Source organism: Xenopus laevis, chromosome 3S, assembly GCF_017654675.1.
Source record: "Xenopus laevis strain J_2021 chromosome 3S, Xenopus_laevis_v10.1, whole genome shotgun sequence".
NCBI classification, from domain to species: Eukaryota; Metazoa; Chordata; class Amphibia; order Anura; family Pipidae; genus Xenopus; species Xenopus laevis.
This window is the reverse complement of record NC_054376.1, coordinates 74,369,771-74,396,333: the sequence shown is the minus strand read 5'-3', so window position 1 is coordinate 74,396,333 and position 26,563 is coordinate 74,369,771. Positions and strand designations below refer to the sequence as shown.

The 26,563-nt window shown below is 34.6% G+C and overlaps 1 protein-coding gene across 2 annotated transcripts in view; it reads right to left on the bottom strand.

Annotated features, from left to right (window-relative positions):
• Positions 1–26,563, bottom strand: part of LOC108713084 (copine-8) — a 134,801-nt gene that overhangs the window by 29,210 nt on the left and 79,028 nt on the right. For both annotated transcript variants that reach the window (XM_018255792.2, XM_041588502.1), the window contains 8 exons: positions 23,312–23,375; positions 17,896–17,999; positions 17,022–17,126; positions 13,461–13,502; positions 11,785–11,860; positions 7,966–8,019; positions 4,922–4,983; positions 735–781 (listed from right to left, as the gene is read on the bottom strand). In XM_018255792.2, coding sequence (XP_018111281.1) covers positions 735–781; positions 4,922–4,983; positions 7,966–8,019; positions 11,785–11,860; positions 13,461–13,502; positions 17,022–17,126; positions 17,896–17,999; positions 23,312–23,375 — 554 coding nt within the window. The remainder of the gene's footprint in view (positions 1–734; positions 782–4,921; positions 4,984–7,965; positions 8,020–11,784; positions 11,861–13,460; positions 13,503–17,021; positions 17,127–17,895; positions 18,000–23,311; positions 23,376–26,563) is intronic.

Genomic DNA, 26,563 nt, shown 5'->3' with positions numbered 1-26,563 from the left:
ATCTACAAATTGAGTATTAAAGCACTCTTTACCAACATTACACCTTCATACAGGTTATTATAGATTCTAACACATCAGTATGATCTTCTTGTTAATTATGAAATGGCAACATGCTAAATTTTACCAGCCCCCACCTCCTTTGGGCATCAGACCATGTCCCTTGATATCGTGTTGTAAGGGATCAATACAACACTAAAGAAGAGCTGTTACTATTACTCTTAGGGGCAGATTTATCAAGGGTCAAATTTCGAGGGTTAAAAAACCCTCGAATTCGACCCTCAAAGTAAAATCCTTCTAATTCGAATATCGAATTCAAAGGATTTTAGGGCAAAAGGTTCGATCGATCGATTCAAACAATTTTAAGCGATCGTTTAAATGAGTTTTATTTGATCATAAAAAGTGCCCAAAACCTTTCTACAATGTCCCCATAGGCTAACATTCAATTCGGTAGATTTTATTTGGCGAAGTATTGAGTCAAAGGATTTTTTAAAGAGATTCGGATCGAACATTCAATTTGATCGAATTCAATCGAATTTGACCTGTTCGATGGCCGAAGTACCAAAAAAATTACTTTGAAATTCGAATATTTTTGGATTCAAACTATTCACTTGAGCTTAGTAAATGTGCCCCTTAGTATTACTCTGTAATGCTACAAAAGATGCAAATTTAAAATTGCCCAGTAATCCACAGCAGCAAGTCAACACTCCTTTTAAGCAGTTAAAATGTTTACTTACCATTTGATGCTGTGAAATCTATAGCAACTGTGAAGTTAATTTGGGTTCTGGAGAGAAATGAATGAATGTTCCAATTATTTTTTGTGCTAAAGTAACAACTGTAAATTATGCTTTTATGTTACAGTTTTAAGAAATCCAGTTTGTCTGCAAACCCTAAACAATGAAGTCATCATTCGCCAGAGATTCTAAATGGTGACATTAAAAGGATATATTCTTTAAAAAATATATCCTTTTTAAATTACACCTGCAATCCAATATCAAGAGCTCAGCACAAAGTAACATAAATTAGATGTTCTATTACTATCAGCCATTTACAATAATAATATTGGAAGAATTCTTTATTTATGGTAATGAGACAAAGCTACACTATAGGATGTTTTTATAAAAAAAAAAAGGGGGGTTTCATGGCAATCCTCTGATCCTAGAACATGGGTTCTTACCCAAGCAAGATGGAGGACATCAGCAGAACCGTTAATATCTAAATTCTAGTGCTTAAGATCGACCATTTTTAATAAATGTAATTAATTATTTGAAAATATTTTAATCTTAAACACTAGCATGAATACTAGGATAGTATACATTAGGTGTTATAACACATTTCCTTCCTTAACGTGATACATACTATGCTAGCACTTAAAGGGGAAGTGAAAAACAAAATTTAAAATAAGCTTCATCATACTGAAATAAGAAACTTTCTAAATACAATCAATGAAAAATTCTGTACCGTTTCAATTTTATCTTTACTATTTTTCTCCCAGCCTCTGTTTCTCTTCATTCTGTCTTCATTCAGGAGTTGGGGTCAGATATTCATTGATAGTTAAAACCACTAGTTATATAGGGGGGCTCATTTTGCCTAGAAGATGTATTAGAGCTCACTTCTATTAAATCACCAGACATTATCTCTTTACATGCAGAATTTGTGCAAAAGGCAGTTATTTTGTTTGATTTTTTTTGTACTGGAATCAGTTATTTGAGTGACCTCTAATTCATCTGTTAGGAAAGGAAGCCCCCCTATAAGATATATTGGATCTACAGTAACTGTTGATGACTATCTGACACCCAACTGCTGCAAGAATACAGAATGAAGAGAAACAAATTCTGAGAGAGGCATAAGGAAGATAAACTTTATTATTTTAGAAACAATGTAGAATATTTATTTGATTGTATTTAGAACATTTCTTATTTCGGTATAATGAAGCTTATATTAAATTTTCATTTTCACGATTGTTCCCCTTTAATAGGAAACAAACTTTCATGAATATTCCTTGTTACTAATAATTATGTTTTTGCTGAGAAACAGAAAACTTGCTCTTCTATTTAAGAGCTGCAGTAAAAAAACTACCTTGGGTCAGTTGGGTCAGTTGCACTTTATACAGAAAGGCAGCCGAGGGATTTAGCAGCTGGCACCTTAATTACAATCTACTCTAACACTATTTTCCTTCTCTCACTGTTAGATCTCTGATGGGTAAAGTTAGCTTGGTCATAATGGAGATGGTGTTCATTAAAGCTGAATCATAAAGGCATCTGTAATTAATATTTAATGTAATACCTACTTTTTGGGATGGGAATTAAAGCACAAGACAGGCGAGAGACAAAACTGATGATTACATACACACTAATAGCTCTGACTTGTTAGCAGTTAGTAGTTGTAGTTTGAAGTTTTCTGATGGGAACATTTGCATTTCTTTTTAGAGGCAAGCTATGAAAGACAAACTGCAACAGCATTACATTACATCTATTACAGTTCAGATTTTTATTCCCAACACAATCTAGTCTTTCTTCCTTCATGTCACATGAGCAATGAGCTGACTGCCAATGGGAAGAACTAAAGCTTAATTAAAGGCGTATAAATGTTGTACATAACGTTTTGAGCATCTATACCAGCCCAACATAACCACAGTCCTTTAGCAGTAAAGATCTCTGCCTCCAAAGATGCCCAAGGAGCTCCCCATCATCTCTTTTGCTGATGCTGATTCACTGCACATGCTCTATGTTGCTGTCACTAACTGAGCTTAGGGACCCAGACACAATATACAGTACACATAGAATAGAAATGTCACAATATAAAGCCAATTAGTAATTAATACAGATTATTACTACATGGCTGCACAGAAACCAGTGCAATTAGCATCAAAATCTAATAATCAGCCCTGTAGCATCAGATTATATTACAGAAAAAAAACATTTTCAGCTAGAGAATTTGCAACAACCCCTAAGTTTATCTTCTCAACAGCTGCTCAGAACCCACTAAGCATGTGAGTGTCACAGACACTTTCCAAGATGGTCCTGGATCATTGCTGCTATTTACAAACTTTAGGCTGGTGCAATAAATTCAGTATATAAAATATGACATTTTTAGCCATATTCATTTTAAGGATTTAGCTCTCATTTAAGCATTAGACATCAGTTATTTGATCCTGGGTTACTCAGCAAGAAGAAAATATTTTAAATGGTCGTTAATGGTGGGCCTACAAATCCTTAGAATCCCATCATTTTGATTCAAGTGCCTTATTAATAATTTAAGCCATGGCACACTGGTCCAATCCAATAAATAGCTTACAAGCAAAAAAGAAAATGTGTTCACTTTATGCTGTTATTTAAACCAAAATGGCAGTTACTAGAGGTACCTACATTTTTCCCTGACGAAGCCACATTGGATGATGAAATTCAGCTATACTCTCTATTGTGTCTCATAAGTGGTTAAATAGTTTTGTCTTTATGGAATAAACTATTGTACAGCTATATGATCCCTTGTCCAAAAAAACAACTACAGGATTACATTACAGGAGTCAATTTTAAAGGGATACTGTCATGGGAAAAAATTCATTTCAAAATGAATCAGTTAATAGTGCTGCTCCAGCAGAAATCTGCACTGAAATCCATTTCTCAAAAGAGCAAACAGATTTTTTTATAATCAATTTTAAAATCTGACATGGGGCTAGACATATTGTCAATTTCCCAGCTGCCCCAAGTCATAGACAAAAATAGCAGCCCACTGTTAAGTTGCAAAAGTGCACTTGAGCACTTTTGCAACTTAACAGTGTGCTGCTATTTTTGTTGCACTTGAGCACTTTTGCAACTTAACAGTGTGCTGCTATTTTTGTCTATGGATTGATGTGACCCAAGGACAGGATTAGGTCTTCTAGTTCAGCACCTGGCACTTCAACTGTGTTTGTCTGAGAGGTGAGCGCTCCAATTTTTGTGACTAGCTGCCCCAAGTCATGTGACTTGTGCTCTGATAAACTTCAATCACTCTTTACTGCTGTACTGCAAGTTGGAGTGATATCACCCACTCCCTTTTCCCCCCCAGCAGCCAAGCAAAAGAACAATGGGAAGGTAACCAGATAACAGCTCCCTAACACAAGATAACAGCTGCCTGGTAGATCTAAGAACAACACTCAATAATAAAAACCCATGTCTCACTGAGACACATTCAGTTACATTGAGAAGGAAAAACAGCAGCCTGCCAGAAAGCATTTCTCTCCTAAAGTGCAGGCACAAGTCACATGACATGGGGCAGCTGGGAAATTGACAAAATGTCTAGCCCCATGTCAGATTTCAAAATTGAATATAAAAAAATCAGTTTGCTCTTTTGAGAAATGGATTTCAGTGCAGAATTCTGCTGGAGCATCACTATTAACTGGTGCGTTTTGAAAAAAACATGTTTTCCGATGACAGGATCCCTTTTTAATCAAATAATTGAATGACAAAGTAATAATAAAACTGTAGGTTTTTGATGGTAACTAAGCTGCATTAATCCATATTGGTGGCAAAACAATCCTATTGAAATTACTTCATGTTTAAATGATTTTTAGAAGACTTAAATGATTTTTTAAATAACAGATAGATCCCTTATCTGGAAAATCCAAAGTTCAGTGCATTCCAGGTAATAGATACTATTTCACACTATAGGAGAGTGCCCCTCTTTTTTGTTTGTTTTCTAGATGGTCTTGGACAACTTTTTTTTTTACATTTGTGCTATGATTTATTATTATTTAAAATCTCTGAAGATTATGGACAATCTATCACCTGTAGTGTTTTAATGTAATTTTCTTTTCAACTCTTTTTGCCAGTGGTGGATTGCTCTTTTGAGCCCTAAACACCCCTAATTATTTATCCATCGAATCACTTGCTTTTGCATTGTACAGAAAACATTCTGGTAAATTGTGAACACCACCATTACTTACCCTCCTTTGATATAGTCTAGGAAGGAAACTTCTGTCTCAACTAAAAAAGAAAGTAAGGTAACCTAAAAGCAAAGAAAAACACTGTTAAGACTTCTGAAGCTAAAACGCATTATTCTTTAAATTACTGCACTCTGACTGCATAGTTGTTCTATTCCAGAGATGCTTGGGTCACTCTTAGTAGATAAAATGTCAAACAAGGAAAAAATAGATCAACAACAGATTCACCTCATATACTAATAGTGAAGAGGTAAGCAGTGCAGGGGTATCTGTGGTACATAAATACACTTCACCTAATTGGGTTAATTACAAGGCTATTTGGTTTTATTTATTTAGAAATTTGCGAAATTGCCGCCAGCGTCAATTTTGACGCAGACGTCAATTAATGGACGCCATTTGACTAATGTGCATCAAAATGTTGCCGGCGTCCGAATTGTCACTGGCATAAATTTTTACGCCTGCAAATTGACACCGGCATCAAAATTGCGTTTACGGGACAAATTCGCCCATCACTAGTCCCTAAATATATCTGTACTATTTAGTAAGAACAGACCCTTGTAATGTACAATAGACACCAGTATCTTATCAGCCTTGCTTGAAGAACTAAAACTGATGTGTTCTGTATCCAGTTTTACAGTTAAAAGGAGGAGAATCTACATTAAAGGAAATCAAAGCAGAAGCACTGCAGACTGCAAGACCTTTCAAACATTGGGGCAAACACACTCCGCAATTGCCTGCTGTCGAGTAAGATGGATTTACATTTATAAGTGCACATACAGTTTTTCTTTCTTCTCTCAAAATTACTTTCTTGCGTAAAAAGAATACCCCACAGCTGTAGTCAGAAGGAAATACATTTTATTTTAGCTTGTGGCCTTCTTTCCACTAAAATACAAAAAAGTATCCAATTAGAAAGTTGAAGGCTATAGCCTGAACAAGCATTAGTAGGGACATATTGCTTGAGTTGTAAATCAAAGAGTTCCACTTCAGGAATATTGCCATGTAATAGTTCTTACTGTGCTGGCTCAGTATGTTTAGCTCATTGAAAGTAATTAGCTTGCTGTATGGTTTGCCATGCTTTCTTACCATATTCAGCAATTGGTGCCTAGTGGCCTAACATGTCAGACTTGCAGTACCAAAGCTAGTGTGGTTTGAAAACATTATGAAAGGTGTTTATTCTATAAATAGAACAATACATATTTTCTGTTTCCAGACTTTATGGTTAGAGCAAGTCAAAGATTTGAAGACTGGCAGCCTCACATGAAGCAAATGTCGAAGTGCAAAATAATGGTTTAAACCACTACATTGCGATAATAAACATAGGCAGTACGTATAAATGCTGCTCTAAAAAGTTAAGATCTTACAGATAATATGAACAAGAGTAGTGTGCAAGCCTCAATGGCTAGATAGTGAATAATAAATGGTCTCACTCGATAACCCCAGTCTATGGTTTAGCAGTAATAACCAACTAAAAAGCTGAGAAGGAGGTGAGAACCATCAAAATAATTTAAAGATTAAAAACCATTTTTTAGGACAAGAGGACATTAGGCTATTTTCCGTGTGTCCTAATAATTGTTTTTTAACCTTTAAATTATTTTCACTACTGAATATATTTCATAGCTTTTTAGTTGATTACAAACCACTCGATTACCCTAGACTGGAGCTAAAGGGTTCAACCTCTCTCTCTTTCTGTATGAGCTGCTGTCTACATTGGGTAGTTTTGTGAGGGTAGGAAGGATACTTACGCACAAGCATCCCCTCTTATTCACTTAGTTTGCATGTCATTAAGAATACACATGCCAAGAAAGCATTAGGAAACTGTGTACTAAAATGCCTGCTATTGACAAGTGTACAGGACTTTCTTGCTCCTGTTAGTGCTGAAGTCTGTGTCTTGCAGCAAATCTTTAATCTGGCACAATGCACAGACATGCAGGGCTGGATGGGCAAAGCACAATTGCTTTGTAAATGGGGCTCTAAATGGCATGATGTTCGGTCCTTACTGGACAAACTGCAAACCATTTTTTCAAACCAGTCACTACTCACAGTGTCATACTGGGGTCTCTGGGCCCACTGGTAACCTCACCACAGGTGCCCCACTCCCACCTCAGAGGCTCCCCAAAGCATGATAAACTGCTTCCAAGGCCCTCAACCCTCCCTCATTGCGAACAAACTGCCAAACTGCGCCCAACCTCTACACATGTACTTTACTCCTCCACACTAACATAAAGGAAACACTCTACCTGCCCTGCAGACACTGCGCTGGGGCCCACTTGGGACAGGGCCCCAGCGCAGTGGATGGCCTAGTCCGATCCTGGCTACTCAACCAAACTACAAAAATGGCACTATTTTCTATGAAATAGATAATAAGAAAAAAAATACATGTGAGACCAGAGATTATTCCAGTCACCTGTCATATTTCTATTTTAAAAAGGTTAATGAAAAATAAATGTATGTATTGTCTTGTAACCCAATATAAAATTAATTTACAAATTATAACTTTACTATAGATTTACTATAGACCTGTACTTGACCAGGACGTGGAACATCAACATTTTGTCAGCTCTTGGGCATTCCTTGCTCAGGGAACATGTGCAGTACTATTCAACACACAGTAAGAGAAGAGATTTACCATTGCTGGAACTTCTGGGCTCAAACAATCTGCTAGAGAAACTGTGAGTTTCTGAAATTGTGTTTTCAATAATTGATTGCTTCAACTGGCTGCAGACCGGATTTTATACGAAACAAATGGGATTTGGATAAAATTAAATGCTTTCTAGGTTTTAGTTGGTGAGCTTTTGAGGTGAGGAGATGTGGGAGCAAGAAGATGATGAGATAAATAAAGTAAGTTTCAGGATGCCAATAAGTGGTTTGCCGCCTGCAGGGATGGGTTTTAAGAAAAATAAAGAGCATGTTGGATAGCACCCTGCCACATCACACTCCACGTCCAGCACTGGGATATCATTATGAATGAAGAATGAATGCTGAAACATCCTACAAATTGTAAAATCATAATAAAAAAAGAAATAAATTATGCACAATATTTTACTTACAGTTCCAGAATTTAAATATTTTTTCTTTTTTCCTTTCTTCTTTGGATTTATTACCTTTGAGAAACATGCATTAAATATATTAGTTGAACACTTCCATTTACTGTTGGCAACACTTAAATAGAAATTTCTCGCCAGCCTTCCCTAATCCAGATATATTTTTGCTTTGCTTGCGGCTACTTTTAAGTATTACAGGAATATATGGATTGGAAGCCCATTTAACTTCAGAACTTTATTAAATGCGCTTATTAACATCTGCTAGTCACTTATACTGTATTTCACCACAATGGGTTTATGTATTTAGCTTAATGTGTCTAATGGTGATTTGCTGCAGCTGTTTAAAATGCAAATTCCAACTGTAAACTGCCTTCAACACATTTAAGGACTTAAATGCTTTCGGTAAAACACACCAACACATACAGTAAAAGCACCCATTACTCAAGGTAATTACATCATGATAAATTTAACTTCGTTACTAATTTCTTTATACACACATATAGTTCACCAAAAATAAAAAAATTAAGCTATTTGTGATTTTTATCCTATCTGTAAATTCCATGCAGGTAAGTGTTAGAGGATGCATCATTACTTTACTATAGAAAGTCATTGTTGCAAGGAATGCTTAATAAAAGGCAGGTATAGTTTAAGAACCCCACAGCTCCTCTTGACTTCTATGGGACCAAAACAGCTTTTACTTGGTACAGTTTAGCATTAAAAGTTTTTTGTGTTTACATTTAATTACGGAAGAGCATTGGGGCTAGCAAAAAAAAAAACAAATTCTGATGAATTATGACTTTTAAAACTCATTATGACTTTTAAAATCATAATTATGACTTTTAATCTCATAATTATGACTTTAAAAAGTTGAAATTATGACTTTTAATCTCATAATCATGACTTTAAAAAAATCGAAATTATGACTTTTAATCTCATAATTATGACTTAAAAAAGTCATAATTATGACTTTGAGGGGCAGATTTATCAAGGGTCGAAGTGAATTAGAGGGAATTTTCGAAGTAAAAAAATTCGAAATTCAAAGTAATTTTTGGATACTTCGACCATCGAATAGGATACTACGACTTCGAATTTACTTCGAATTTCGATTAGAAGTAAAATAGTTTGAATATTCGACAATCGAAGTACTGTCTCTTTAAAAAAATTTCGACTTAATTAGTTAGCCAAATTAAACCTGCCGAAGCGCTATGTTAGCCTATGGGGACCTTCTAATGCATTTTTCTACGTCTTCACACATCGAAGTAAAATCGGTCGATCGCACGCTAAAATCTTTTGAATCGATGGCGAAATTCAGTAAAAAATACTTTGACTTCGAAGTATTTCAATTCGATGGTCGAATTTCGATGTATTTTTTACTTCGAAATTCGACCCTTGATAAATCTGCCCCTGAATGTCATAGTTATGACTTTAAAAAGTTAAAATTATGACTTTTAATCTGATAATTATGACTTTAAAAAGTCAAAATTATGACTTTAAAACTCATAATTATGACTTTTAAACTCATATTTATGACTTTAAAAAGTCAAAATTATGATTTTTAACATTATGAGTTTAAAAGTAATAATTATGAGATTAAAAATCATAATTATGAGATTAAAAATCATAATTTTGTTTTTTTAAAGTCATAATTATGAGATTAAAAATCATAATTATGAGATTTAAAGTCATAATTATGAGATTTAAAGTCATAATTATGAGATTAAAAGTCATAATTCCGACTTTATAAAGTCATAATTATGAGATTACAAGTAAAAATTTTCGATTTTTCAAAGTCATAATTATGAGTCATAATTCATCTTTTTTTTTTTTTGCTGGCCCCAGAGCTCTTCCGTATTTAATACATTGTTAGAGTTTTAGAGAAATAAAAATATTTTTTTTAGAGAAAAAATACAATTTGTGAAAAGAAAATAGAAATCTGAATTTGAAGGGGACAGTAGCACCAAAGAATGAAAATAAATTCAGATTATAGCTGAAAGTTTTTTTTATCTTACATCGTGTAGAGTGCTATGAATGTAATCACAATTTACAGTGGAGAACAGTAGTGCTCAAAATATCAAAATATCATTGTCACTGCCAACCAATAAAAAGAGTTGACAAACCTACGAAAAATCTAGAACAGTTTTGTGCTTTTGGTTGATTAAAATTACAAGCAGTGAGAAGTTGACAGGGGAGTTTAAGCAAATGGCATATGGTGAAACCACTGTATACTTTATCTGGTATATGCTATGGAAATGTGGGCCCTACAGCCATCGTTGCCCCATGGCTACACTATGCTTCTTAAGCAAACACAGGTTTTTACAAGTGATGTGTAACTGTTGTAACTGACCCTGTAATAAAAAGCAAGACTATTAGTGATAGGTGAATTTGTCCCGTTTCATTTGCCAAAAAATTTGCAAAAAAGCGAGAAATTTGCGAAACACATTGAAGTCAATGGGAGTCAAAATTATTTTTGACATCCGTCAATTTCAACACTCGCAACAATTCTTATATGCACGCCTATTTTGTTCAAACAAGTCAATGGGTGTCCAAATATTTTTGATGCGCGACAATTTTTACACCTAAAACTATTCTGACTACTCTATTTTTGACGCGGTGGATTCCTTGCCGCGTCGTGAATTTATTAGCCTGTGGCGAAACGCAAACATTTGCCACAAATTTTCGTCTGGCAAATTTATTCGCCCATCACTAAAGACTATGGGCCAGATTTATCAAAGGTCAAGGTGAATTTTTGAATAGCAAAAAAAAAATGCAAAAATTCAAATATCGAAATGTATCATGTCTCTTTAAAAATTCTACTTCGATCATTTGCCATCTAAAACCTGCCAAATTACTTTTTTTGGTCTATGGGGGACCTCCTAGAACCTATATGGAGTCAATTGGTGGACTTTGAAAAATCAAAAGGTTTTTTTTGGAAAAACTTGGAATCAGATTCAATCGAATGCGATATTCCTTAGATTCGAATGATTTGAATTTGGCTGAATATGGACCTATTCAATTGAAAACTGACCTATTCGACCCAAAAAAAAACAACTTAATTTCAGATGGTCTTTTTGAATTCGAATTTCGAAGTTTTTTCAATTCGAAATTCGACCCTTGATAAATCTGCCCCTATGTCTTGTATTAAATCAAGACAAGTATATTATGTCTTAATAACATTTACAATTTAATTCATTTTTTTGCAAAAAATTAAATTGTTTTTGTGTTTATACATGTAGACCATTTTAAGAATTGACCTTAGAAATAAGCCTTTATTGTAGATTCTGTGGATGAAGTTCTCCGTTTGTGAAAATATTTAATTGGTTATCAAACTAAAATCTAAACATTTATTCTCTTGCTAATCACTTTAATTTACTGAAATACATTATTCATAGTCATAAATCCATAGTCATAAATGCAATTGTATGATACTTTAGTAGAGCAGCCCTATGAAGTGGGAGGAACCCACTTGATGGCCTGTGTGAGATATGAGGTTTACTGTAACTGTTAGGTTGTGAAAATTCTTGGTACTATATTGAGATGATGGTCAAGGCCATCAAATGCCCAGGAACAAGGTCAGTACAATTGTTAAATTAATTTTATTTTTTCAAATTTATATAAACTATCAAATTATGTTCATCTTGGGAGTGTTTTCATGAAGAGATATCTGTTTGGAAAAAAACCCTACAATTACTCAAAATACTAAATCGCTTTTATAGAAGTTTTTGTGTAGTATAGTTTCCTCTCCCACTATGCTCACTTGGCTGAGCACGTAAACTAAAGTTTATTAATTGAAGCTACAATACTGAAATTCAGGGAAGCAGTACTTACCTCATACACATTAAATTGTGACTGTCCCCTTGACAGCTCCCTGTAGCATGTTGTGAATTCCCCAATAAAATCATGACTGTGAAAAAATATATGGAGTTGTATGAGAAATGCAACATGGACCTCTGTTTTTTCTGTTTTCTAGCAAAAGAGTAATTTAAATTAAAAAATGTATGATATTCAAAACCAGTCATGGAGAAGGTATAGCACATATACGGTTCAGGAACCAAAATACAAGGTCAATGCAGAGTGTTTTGTAGGGTTTGAGGGAGCGCTGCTACACAGAGATGGCTTCATTGGCAGTTACAGAAGCTGAGACTAGAAAGCGCTCTCTTTTTTTTGGAAGTCGAAGTAAAATCATTCGATCGATCGCTGAAATCCTTCAAATTGTTCGAAGGATTTAACTGTTCGATCGAACGATTTTACTTCGACCGCATGGTACCCAAATTCCCTGAAATAAAACTTTGACTTCGATATTCGAAGTCAAAGTATTTCAATTCGAAGGTCAAATTTCGAAGTATTTTAAACTTCGGAATTCGACCCTTGATAAATCTGCCCCTTGATGTTCAGGATGCCACCAAACAACTCCAAATTGATTCCAGGACGTCCCCCATAGGCTAAAACAGCAATTCGGCAGGTTTGAATTCTTAAAATTTTAACTATTCCCTATTCGAATTACACTAAAATAAACTCCACAGTTTGAATTTTTAAATTCAAAATTTGATTTTTTTCCACTTAGACTCTTGATAAATCTGCCCCTAACTGTTTTTGTTTTCATTTTGACCACAATGCCATATAATACCAATACTATTTAACATGTCTAACAGCCAGCGGTCCTTTAACCTGATGGACAGTGGGTGACATCACGTTCTCTTCTGGGGCAGTCCCAAACTAGTGCTTCATCTTAGGAGTTTGTGTTCTCATTTTATCAGTTTATCATACACCAAACTAGTAGTTAAAGGACCAGTAACATCAAAAAAAATTTAAAAAAAATTCTGGGATAATTAGCGAATGCAGAAGGCGCCTCGGGGATGTTGGTAATTGCACCGCGGCTGGAACCGATGAGCAAGGCACCGCAGATCTGCAGAAAGTTCATGCTGGAAGCGCTGCTGTACTACAGAAAGCACAGAATGTGGCAGCTAAAAGATCCAGCAGCAGAGAGCCAGGGAGGAGAAATCAAGTGCCGCTCAATGGATGGTCGCCCTTTCTGTACAAGACAGGAAGCAGAGTTTCTGTAAGTTATTTCTTAATAAAGACTTTGCTTTTTTAAAGTATAATTTGTGTTGGTGTTTTTTTTCGTTGTGTACTAACGATTTGATGTTACTGGTCCTTTAAATACTTGTTTATTTTTACACGCTTCTAATTTACATCCGTCTTACATAATAAATTAATATGAAGCATGTTTTTAATTAAGGAAATGCCAATTGATATTTCTTCATTTTTCTGTAGTTGTTAAAATTCCAATAACTAAATATTATCTGGAACAAAGCCTTCTGTTGTAGCATTGCAGATAACACAGTCTGGTGTTTTCAGACATTTAAATAAAATGAGTAGGTTTTTGTGTTTGGGTTTCTTTTCTTTTTTCACTTTCAGAAAAGCTATTGCAACAAGACTCCAATTTATATATAATTTACTATCGTCACTGAAATATAGACAGGAAGTAATTTTTTTTACTGTACCTTCCATCTCTATCCCAGTCATAGACTTCCACTTTAATTGTCCTGCCAAAAGAAAATAAGGTCTTTGTCAGATCTAAAACACTGACTTATCTTCATACTGAAATTACTTTAGCTTGTAATTTCTGCTGGCGATAAGACATATAAATCAATTCATTTGACAAAGTCTCTGAATGAGGTTATCTTTGCCCGATCTGACAACCTCCGCCCAGGGCCAAATCAGTCTGAACCTGCCACTGACCCAGGCCAATATTTGGAACATGTTATAGGCCCATGGAGAACTTTATAGATGCAGTTCAGACTTGAGAGGGTTTTCTAACCTACCCCCTCTCTCAGTAATTTATAATTTTCACAAAAGAACACATTAGTTAAAAATATTTTTGATTTACAGATTGGGGTTTTAACGTTGGGGTTATTCTCATTCTGTCCGCAGTATATCTGCTTCCTTTAGCAAGATCTTTGATTGCAGTAAGGTGGTATGTATTTATATCTTTATGCTATGTTTACTGAACTGTTATGTATGATATCAATTGCTTAATTGGTTTCTTTATGTGATGTAATATAGTACCATTGCTGTACTACTGTGCAAATATAATTTATTTTTAAATACCACCTTGTTTGTAAATTTTGTGTGCAAGCCCTGGTTAGGAAAATTATATGTGTTTTATAGTCCTGAATGGGGGCTTTTTGGGCCTTCCAATGATCTATATTTGTGTATTTATTAATAACTTATATACCCACACCCAAACGTGGGGCATATGTGGGAACATAAATGAAAGATGAGGTCATACAACAGGAGGTCATACAGAAAATGCCGGAGAACTGAGGCACAATGATATAGAGGTTGGGGAAGGGCTGTAGAGAGAGTCAGGCAGAGTTGCATGCATTGCTAAGTATAACATGAAAAGCAGTAACTGCTGATTTCTATGGTGAGTATTGCTAAATCAGAAAGATTACATTTTACCTTAACTTAAAACACAATTAAACTTATTTAACTTTGACTTTCTTTTGCAGAAGTCCCACCTTGAATACTCCCCATATATCCCCATATGTGTCTTTATATAAACATCAGCACATTATACTCTAGAAGATCTTCAACTTGTGTTGGCACATGTTAATGTAATGATTGATGTATCGTTTCCATTCATTGCTGGTTTACATCTGTAGCAGAGACCTGAAAGGCATGTAGGGGATTAAACTTGCCTGAAACTATAGTTTTCCTCAAGCATTTAATGTTACCATAAGGTTCTGGACTTGCCCAATCTGTAATACTATTATTAGGCTGCCCACATAGCATTACGTGCACAATTATGTGTGATCCCCTCTCTTACAGTATCTGGATACACAAAAAGTCACTAAATGACACAAACTCCATTACATCTAGCACACTTCTTAATTTCTATAGAGCTGCGATTTTTCTATGAAAATCTGGTAATTTTAAAGAGGTTGTTCACCTTCCAAACACTTTTTTCAGTTCAGTTGTTTTCAGATTGTTCCCCAGAAATAAAGACTTTTTTCAATTATTTTCCATTATTTATTTTTTTTACTGTTTTTCCAAAATCTAAGTTTAAAGTTGAATGTTTCTGTCTCTGGTGTTTGAGTCTGACAGCTCAGTAATTTAGGTGCAGACTTTAAACTGTTACAATTTTGCAACATTAGGTTAATACATTTCTCTGGAGTATCTCTGGAGTATTAGCAACTATTGTATTAATTCTAACAGCTGCCTGTAATGAAACCCAGAGATTATGCTCAGCAGGGACAAAGATAAGAAATGTATCAATTAAATGTATCAATTTAGAAAAGTTTAGGGGGTCGGCGACCCCCCTCCCCAGAGCTGCATTAGAAGGTGAATGACACTTTACACTTCAATATTAGAAAAATGGTGACACATAGAAAATAGAAAGTAATTGGAAAAAATCGTTATTTCCGGTGATCTAGCAGAAAACAACTAGTTGTTTGAAGGTGAACCACCCCTTTAACTACTTCTTTGGAAAGCTAGTGTTGAGATTAGATCCTACATTTATGACCTCTAAGTGCAATTGTATTCATGATAACTTTTCTGTAGTCATTGTGAAAATGTATGCCTAAATAATTGCAAGCAGGTGTCACTTTGATGCTGGAAATGACTACATTGTGCCAATCATATTTTCTTCACAGTTGTGTCCAATTTGCATGAAAATGCAAATGCAACTTTGCACTTTTACAAAAGTTTAACTTTTAAAAATGTTAAGCTTATTAAGCTTGCTGCTTTTTTTAAGCTTTTCCAAGTTGCTGAGGTGTAAATAAAAAAGTTGCGGTGGTGTAAATGAAAAATAGTTCACTTAATTAAAACAATTTCTAGAATCATTTTAAAACATTGCAATATTTTACACTGCATGCTAGTTGAAGATCATGACAACAGACTAATCAAACCTTTGTCATGTTCCATCCCACTGAATCACATACCTTAATAAAACACCAGGAGACACAGATGGTATAAAATGGACACAGCATTTACTCACATTTTATCGAATAAATAGGACCTTGCCAGCCAAACCCAAGGCAATATTCTAAAGCCAGAATTCCATAAGAGATAGCTACTGTTCTCTACCATTCCTCCCTGAAGACTTAAGACTGCACTATGATATTATATCCACCACTGAGTATTAGGCTGCCTCTACCTACAGAACGGAGGGTCCCCAAACTCTGCTACCAGCAGAAGAGAAGTTCAGCAGCCCTGCTGCCAGTCCTGAATCTGCAGTGTGTCAATAATAGGAAAATCCAAGCAGGCTGTCAACTATCACAAGCAGGAGTAGCTGCTATCAATCAACCCACCATGCAGTCACAGGAGAGAACCTCCTTTCTCCCTCTTCTACAAAAAACCAAAATGAAGCCAGTGCCAATTCTGCCTCAGGAGGAAAAAAAAATTTCTTCCTGACCGCAATGGCGATTGGAAACATTCCCTGGATCAAGCATTTGGAATTAACACAAATTAATACAATGTAGACTCACTTTTTCCAGCATAAAGATTAAAAAAAACACAATATAAACGTGAATTTAGGAAAACATCCAGATTCAGCTATTAAAAGGTAATATGAGAACATAAAGAAGAAAACTCCTGACATTTTTTAAAAATGTGCAAAAAGGGGAAGGTGGGATGTTTCTACTTGCTCAGAAGATAAGGAAGTGAACTGCTTCTTCCCCTGACATCACATCCCTTGCTATCTCCACCCCCAGCCCAGATTTAACCTGCCTTAACATTGTTTCTCACCAAATCACAGCTTAATCTGATTCTGACAATCTCTAAACATAAACCAGTGCAATAAGGTTCCTGGTCATTCAGATCCCTTGTCATTCAGCCCCTGCACTTATAGCTCTAGGGCTTTTCCTTTTCTTTTGCACTGAATATTTTTTGTTAGTTGCCAAGCCATGGCAGCACTTCTTGTGTTTTTACATTACTTTTTCTTATAGTTGCTTTTTAAAAAGAAGGATTTTTTTATTATCTGTTACTGCAAACATTAAACAGCTGTTACTGCAAGCTAAACCTTTCTAAACTATGACAAATAGAAAGACCTTTTTATTTACCTGTCAAAGTCTCCATTGCACAATGCTCTGACTGGGACCTTGAATGCCTGCCAAACAGGATTTAATGTGTTTTTAATAACTTCTGTCTTGTGGCAGATTATGAAGCTGAAAGATATAGATATTTTGTTAGGCTTGGTCCTGATAGTAACGGTCATTCTCCTAAAATATATAATAAATTGCAGCAACAAATATATATTTCAGTATTAAATTGATGTTATTTACATAACAATATTTTAAAACTTTTTCTTTTTTTTTTGCTTATAATGTGTCATTCCTGTTCACCCCTTAAAATTTGGATGTTATTAATGCTTGTTGGTTTATTTTTTTGTCGTTCTGCAAGAACTAACCTTGAAAAAATATATTATGATACAAAAATGTATGTGTTGTTTTAGGTATACTATAATATACTATACTGCACAATAGTTGATTGGTAGAAGTAATATCAATTAGGTGTCAATCTTGGGGGCATATTTATTATACTGCGTAAAACAAAATGCGACAAAAAACGGTGTAAAAAGATGTGTAAAATAAATGGCAAGTTTATGAATTTGCCGCCTTTATTTCACATTGCTTCCAGATAAAACGTGTAAAAATGTTATGCCTGGTGATGTGTGGTGTTTTATTCTACTTTGCGGCACAATAAATATTCCCCTTAATATACTAGGAACATCCTTTGGCGATTGGTCATATCAATGATAATTGCACTGACTGAATGTCTGTTGTGAAGCTCTGCCTTAAGTCTCAATAGTCAAAAAAGATTCAAATGGATGCAGCTTATATACAAATATTGTTAGTTGTACACATAATCATCAGAGTTTAGAGTTTGTAATACAAAAGACAGTTTCAGAAAAGATGGACTAGACTTAATTCATACCTGCCATCCTCATTACTTCTATGAAAAACTAGAAAGGGGTCAGATTTTCCAAAAAAGTCTTTCTTATCGAGTTTGTTTGCACAAAACTGCATTAATACGGCATCCTGCCAAACAAAAAAGCAAAAATAAATATTTATCCACAAAGTCATAATGCTTTACACAATATTATACAAACCCTGTATAGGTATAGCATCTGTTATCCAGAATGCTCTGGACCTGGGGTTTTCAGTAATTTCAACCTCTATCCCATAAGTCTATTAAAACATTTACACATTAAATACATGCAATAGAACCAATAAGGATTTATGCAGCTTAGTTTTCATCAAATACAAGGTACTGTTTTATCAACACAGAGAAAAAGGAAATACGTTTGAATAAAAAAATAATTACTTTTTTTAGAAATGGAGTCTATGAGAGATGTCCTAGTAATTTGGAGCTTCTTGGATAATGGGTTTATGGATAAGGGTACTGAGAAGCGGGTAATTGGACAAAAAGTACCTACAAAATTGTATTTAATAAGGTTTGGCTCCTTCATTAATAAAACTTTAATTACTTGGCATCTCCAAGACTAAGAAAAAAATCCTATATATAAGAAAAAATATATAAATTACAAATACCAAACAGCAATTTTTAAATAATTTTATCAATATCAAACTTAAAATAACATGTCTTCTTTCTGTTTCTGTTTTTCTGTACACTGACACCAAAGCCTTAATAGCCCTCTCCTGTATAGTTGATGTTAATATTGCATGAAGGATAACATTGTCTGCTCCTTTGTAAAGCTATAACGTAATACAAATAATCGCAAGATTGCACATTTTCTGAGTGAAGGATATTGCAAAGCTCCTCTAATCCTGTGTGGGCTATATGCCAATATAAATTGATCCATCATGTGGATGTGGAAAATTACTCTTCTAAAACTAATGCCTATGTCATAATTTGTAACATTTTAGGGCAAAGTAAAAGTAAAATTAGGTATATTGCTGGTTTGGGCTTCACTTACCACCTAAATAAACATGTAAAGGCCAAGTAAGACCAATTCTTCCAGTTTGTCACATTTATGACCCTACAATTGGGCTAAAGGGTTACTATTTTCAACAGTACTTTTCTATTAATTAATTCATTCTTTTTATATGGCATATACAGTAGGTAAGATATAGGTCTTATTGAATTGTTTTTCTTAGATAGTCTTGGAGAGCAACATAATAGCATATATATAAATTAAGGAGCCATACATTACTGAGTGCAATTTTGTAGATAATTATTGTCAAGTGACACATTTCTGGTATACTGTTGTTGCCTTTTTACTTGCACCACTCCAATGTTGGTCTTAGGTGAAGTAATCACTCTCATACTAAAGAAGTGCATCGACCAATGTAAAAAAATCAATGATGCAAACACTATGTTGACGAGAGTATCTATTTTATACACCAGCTATTATATGGATGCTACCCATTACTATAGAGTTATTAAAGATAGCCTTCATTTTATATGTAACACATGAGATTAGGTTCAGAGAGTACAAGAAAAAATATTGATTCACAGAATCTTAGATGGTAGAAATTGGGTTTATGGCATACTTGGCTGGTTTTTGCCATAAGGGCAGAATGAGACATGTGACCACCCTACCTCAAATGTAGTAAATATTAAATGGGCAGCATTTTTCTGTTTTGGCATGTTAGCATGCCAAAACAATGGGACTTTGCGGGGGCTTCTTGCTGGTAGCTCGGCTTCAATAGACGTTTTTTTAGTTGTAACATTACTCACAGGTAACTTTAGACCTTTTTTGATCTTCCTGAAGCTGATCATTGGCTGATTCTTTGCCATTTTGGCTATTCTTCTATCCACTCGATAGTTTCCATTTTCTTACACATCTTTCAGGTTTTGGTTGCCATTTTAAAGCATCTGAGATAATTTTAGCTGAACAGCCTATCATTTTCTGCACTTCTTTATATGTTTTCCCTTCTACAATCAACTTTGTAATCAAAATCTGGAACGACCCATTTTACTCAGATTTCCAGAGAGAATTGCACTATAACCAGAATGCACAACCTTTGCTGCCTTTCTTCCTTAAATAAGGGCCATAATTAACACCTGTTTTTCCACATAATGAATGACGTCACTAATTGAACTCCACACTGCTATTATTTTGAACAAGCCTGAATGAATGATTCAAATACACGGCAACATGCATGTCATGACTGTTGGATCTTTTGGTTTTCTATTACTCTAATTACCAACTAGTAAACTATTTGCCATGTAGAAATATAATTTCTACCAAAAACAGTGATTGATCAGATTAGTAATCTCTGCTATTATTCTGAACATAACTGTATTTAGTCTGATTGCAGACTCATTCAGGAAAGAGTACGGTCATCTGAATTACTCAAACGATATGTATACTCCTCTCAGTGTGTTAAATGTAATGAATGAATAATTTGGCGATAAACAAATTGTCATGTTCATTTGTCAGTTTGAAAAGCACATGCAATTTATGCCAGGGGTCCACTCTGCATTTTCTTTGCCATTGGAGAAAGCACAATCTGCTGCATTCTACCCCACATAGGGCAAAATTCTGCTTGGAAATGAAAAGTATGCTTTTTAACAATGGTGTACGCTACGAATGCAGCTATAGACACTGCGAGGGCTGCATCTAAATACAACATGTGACATTTGGGACAATGTAATCTAAGATGAGGTTTTTCAGTTTTAATGTACAATGACATTGTGCTGATCCTAGACGTACGGCCACGTCATCACATAAAAAAGTGTTTGAAGGAAAGTCATAGCACTTCACCATTCTTGCTGTGCAATTATTCTTTTACTCAAGCCAGGTCCTTTAAATACTTTGCTATGTTTGTACCATCGCAAATATCTCAGACCAAGCACCAAGCACCGTGGTGGAGGGTGGATGAATTGTAGTTTTTTGTAGGAACAGGACCCAGACAATTTACATTTATTCTCATCTTTAAATCAAAGTAGCCCAACATGAGGCCGCTGTCATGTAAACATTGGTCAAAGCTGAATGTAAAATGATCCGAGATCACCAGCAAATATATAACTCAATGACAACAAAAGAAAATTATCAAGTAAAATTCCAGACTTTAATCCACTGTTTTGGAAAATGAAAAACTTGTGCATAAACCTGAATGCATTAAAAAAAACCTTTAAAGAAGAGATTAAAAACCCCAATAGATCCTACATCATTACAATTTTGAAAACTGAATAACTGTCTTTGCAAACCCTTTTTTAGATCGATATCCCAACTTTCCACACCAGGTTCCTCCCTAGTGTACTCATTTGAATTTCTATACAAAGCTTGCAATGGAAACCCTTCTTTCTAGGTTCATCTTGATTTTACAGTATAATGCAATTACTTCAATTTGTATACTACCGTACACTGCTTTCTATTCACATTTCTGTGCTGAAGTGCTTTGAATTGTTTTTCTTTTCAGTAACATGCAATAAATTTTATTTAGCATTGCTCTTTGTCGAATCTGCTTTCCCAAAAATAGTATTTGTGCATGGACTGATAAAGTTCTGATATTTTTTACATAACAAAAAAACTTGGGAATATACAATCAAAGATTCAAGGTTAGGCTGTACTGAACAGCATATCTCTTATATATACAATGCCTTGCAAAAGTATTCACCCCCCCCTGGTATTTTTCATGTTTTTTTGTCTTACAACCTGGAATTAAAATGGATTGTTTGAGAGTTTAGACCATTTCATTTACAGAACATGCCTACAACTTTAAAGATTTTTTTTATTGTGAAGCAAACAACAAATATGACAAACTAACAAATCTTCAGCGTGCAAAACTGTTCACCCCCCTAAAGTCAGTACTTTGTAGAGCCACCTTTTGCAACAATTACAGCTGCAAGTCACTTTGGATAAATCTCTATGAGGTTGCCACATCTTGCCATTGGGATTTGTGCCCATTCCTCAAAGCAAAACTGCTCCAGTTCCTTCATGTTGGATGGTTTTCACTTGTGACCAGCAATCTTCATGTCTGACCACAGAGTCTCAAATGGTCTGGACTTTGACCAGGCCATTATAACACATTTAAATGTCTCCCCTTAGCACCATCCATCTTTCCCTCGATCAGTTTCCCAGTCCCTGCTGCTGAAAAACATCCCCACAGCATGTTGCTGCCACCACCATGTTTCACTGTGCCGATGGTGTTCTTGGAATGATGGGATGTGTTGGGTTTGCGCCAGACATAGCATTTTCCTTGGTGGCCGAAAAGTTAAATTTAAGGGGCAGATTTATCAAGGGTCAAATTTCGAGGCTTAAAAAGGATTTAGAATTCGAAGGATTTTAACGCAAAAGCTTCGATCGGACGATCGAATAAAAACCATTCAATCGAATGATGAAATCGTTCGAATCTAATGATGAAATCGTTCGAATTGAAAGTTTCGAACGATTTTAAGCGATCGATCTAAGGATTTTTATTTGATCAACAAAAACTTAGAAAAGTGCTGGGGAAGGTCCCCATAGGTTAACATAGTGGTCGAAGTTTTTTTTAAAGAGACAGTACTTCGATTATCCAATGGTTGAACGTTTTTTACTTCTTATTTTACTACTTATTTTAATGTACAATGACATTGTGCTGATCCTAGACGTACGGCCACGTCATCACATAAAAAAGTGTTTGAAGGAAAGTCATAGCACTTCACCATTCTTGCTGTGCAATTATTCTTTTACTCAAGCCAGGTCCTTTAAATACTTTGCTATGTTTGTACCATCGCAAATATCTCAGACCATGCACCAAGCACCGTGGTGGAGGGTGGATGAATTGTAGTTTTTTGTAGTAACAGGACCCAGACAATTTACATTTATTCTCATCTTTAAATCAAAGTAGCCCAACATGAGGTCACTGTCATGTAAACATTGGTCAAAGCTGAATGTAACGTTTTTTACTTCAAATCATTCGATTCGATCGAATTTGACCAATTCGATGGTCGAAGTACCCAAAAAATTACTTCGAAATTTGAATATTTTTTCATTCGAATTATTCACTCGAGCTTAGTAAATCTGCCCCCAAGTCTTATCTGACCAGGGCACCTTCTTCCATGCATTTGGGGAGTCGCCACTTGCATTGTGGCAAACTCAAAACATTCATTCTTATTTTTAACTTGCAACAGGATTTTTTAGGGGCTTCATGGCAAGGGGGGTAAATACATATGCACATGACAATTTTCAGTTTTTTATTTTTTTCCATTATTTTTTATAAGAAACATTTAAATAACAAGTTGGCATGTAGGTAAAAAGCCAAGGGGTGTGAATACTTTTGCAAGGCAGTGTATATCTTAAATCTATATCGGATTACCCTAGTCAGGGGTGACTGACTGTGGCCCTGACCCTAGTTCATTTGGAAATGCCACCACTCTACCCACATAATAGGTGACTTACTCTGCAATTGCTCAGCTCTTCTGCTGTAACTATGATTGTTCCACAGTTCTTTCCTGGTATTCCCCTACAAAACAAAGAAAATATTTAATCTCAAATTAATATTGACGTCCAGAGCAATGTACAAGCAGTCGGCTATTCTGAACATCCAGAGGTAGTAATGTGTATGTGTAACAGTGTATAGCCTGAGGCTTGGCCATTTCAGTTGCTACACTTGGTTCATGCAATAAGTATTTTTAAGAATTTCAAGCTGGCTAACCAATGTAAAAAACAGGCATATTACTTGTATATTAAATATAATTTGCCAAAAAATTTAAGCTATTTATTCAATTTGGATTTTTACTGTTAATGAAAGAATTTACAATCTAAAGAACACTGATTAGAGAACCAAGGTAGACAGTACACCTAAAAAAGAATTATCAGAGAGAAACAGGAATGCAAAACCAGTTCCATTGATTTCATTGCATATTGAAGACTTAATAATGTGAAGCTGTCATAGACTGATTATATTTTTAAGTGCTAAGCTCTACAGCTAGCACACTGCTTGAGGCAAAGCATTAGCTACGGCATTTTAAAGAGATAAACACCCTATTAAGATTAAGTAAGAAGAGTGTGAGATGGAGCTGAATGCTAATAAATATAAATATAAATATAAATATATATATATATACATTCAAAGCAGAAAACTGCTTAAGAAAAAGCTTAGTGCTATCCTTATTCTGTCAATAACTCCCTTTATTGAGCAGCTAAGGTATACAGACAGATGTCTCTACAAAGCATTCAGTAAATACAAAAGAAAAAGCAAGAATGGTACCATGTGTATGCATTCATGGCAGCCTAATGGTACAAAAGAATATATATCAATCCAATGAGCACTATCCCAAACAATGTGAACACTTCAAAAAAGTATGATGAAGCTATTTCTACATTAGTTATCTTTCAGAAAACATACAGCCGAGAGCTAAAAGAACAAAAAATTTGGAAAATTGCTCTTTAACAAACTGTGTACGAGCTTGTTTATCTATTATGCTAAATTTTACAGGAGGAGTAGGAGGAAAGACATTATGTCCTTGCAAAGTGTGTGACAAGGGAGGTGTTGCATCTGGCAAAATGATGATGGAAGGAAAAATATTGTGTATGTGTGAGCAAATGAGTTCCTGTTTTCAAGGGAGAGCTTTATCAAATGGCTAATGTTATGAGGGGAATTAGGTTATAGCAGTAAAACAGATTTCACATAACCCCCGCTAAACCTATTTTGTAATGCTATTACATGAATCTTTCCCTGCTGGAAAAAAATGGCACATAGCACTTATACAGTAAAACAAAAATCCTTTTAAGATGTGCCGTTACTGACTACCTAAATCAAATTGATGTAATGTGTTTGCATACAACCTTAAAGGAGAACTAAAGTTTAACAAAGAAATAGGGCAGAAATATTGTACAATATATATATATATATATATATATATATATATATATATATATATATATATATATATATATATATATATATATATATATATATATATATAAAACAAAAAAGTGAGGTGCACACCAGGAACGCATTTAAAAAAACAGGTCACCAGGTTGACCTGTTTTTTTAAATGCATTAAATAAAATTTAACTTTTTTAACTATTTGAAAAACGTTCCTGGTGTGCACCTCACTTTTTTGTTTTTTGCATACTGCTATCGAGAGTAGCACCTGGGTCTTTGTCTCCTTAATGGTGTGCTGAACGCTCATGGACTATGTATGTGTGTGTATATCTATATATATATATATATATATATACAGTCCAAATACTGGTGCACTCAAAACAAACGTTAATGCCTAGGTGCTGGTTATAACAGAACATGTATACAGCAAAAAAACCGCACACAAGGAAGACTTCCTGATGACGGCTTAAGTGAATAGCCGAAACGTTGGAATAAACATCATTTTTGGATTTTGCACCTTTGAAAAGGCCTGTGTGTGCGGTTTTTTTGCTGTATATATATATATATATATATATATATATATATATATATATATATATATATATATATATATATATATATATATAGATAGATAGATAGATGTCACTATAGAAGGCTGAAGGCTGATTATTAAATAATTCAGATTAATGGTACTGTACATGCCAGCTCAGAAACTAGTACAATAGCATCAGAATCTAGTAATCAGTGCATTAGCATCAGCTTATATGACAGTCAACCGTCATTTTTTTTTTGCTTGATGATTTGCAACGACCCCTAAGCTTAGCTTCTCAGCAGTTGCCCAGAGCCCACTGAGCATGTGCGCGTCAACTTTGAAGGCCTCTATCATTACCACTTTAGAGATGCTGAAACTTTAGTCTAGATCAATAATTTCCTTATATAAATTATGGCATTTCTAGCTAAATTCATTTTTAGGGTTCAGTTCTCCTTTAAATACACTGACACAGGTATGTCTACTGTTAGTGCCTGTTATCCATCTAAATATGTAAATGTTCTAAATCATGGAAGCTTATTTACTCTATGCATTTGTACATACTACATCCACTATCTATATATATATATATATATATATATATATATATATATATATATATATATATATATATATATGTACCATAGCAGTAAAATGTTGTAATCAATGCAAAATGTTTAATTACAATTGACTGGAACTAAAGTGGGAGTTGTGTGCACCCCATAATATGTGAAGGTATACCTGGGATGAGTTAGTATGAAGTATAAACATCTTCCATGTGAAGTCTGCTACAAGTGGACCAAAGTTCACAAATCCTGCTTTGGCAATGATAATAAGCAGTTCAAATATTTTATTCTATATCTGGAATTTTAATTTGATATTTAAAAAAATATATTACATTTTATTGTTATATATTTTATATCCTTGGTACTCATACAGAAGTGTCAGATGGAAAGCTGCTGCTGGTAATTATGAGGAAAATCCTCTCCTTACTTCATGCTACAATTCACCAAGCTTTATTGTTAATTAGCTCATACCCTTTAGACAGTTTCCACTGGTACATCGGATTAGAACCTTACAGCTAAACGGTATAACTTTCTAAATGCCAGGAAGGCACATCAAATATGTTGTTAAAAAAAGCCATTCTACATTTAACTTGTATAGTTTAAGGTACTTGGTAGGTCTAGAATCAGAGGTGGACACTAGAATATATTATCAGCTACCAATATGCCAATACCTCAATAAACAGAAATTATAGCTATATTAGACAATAATAGATAAATTATCTAAT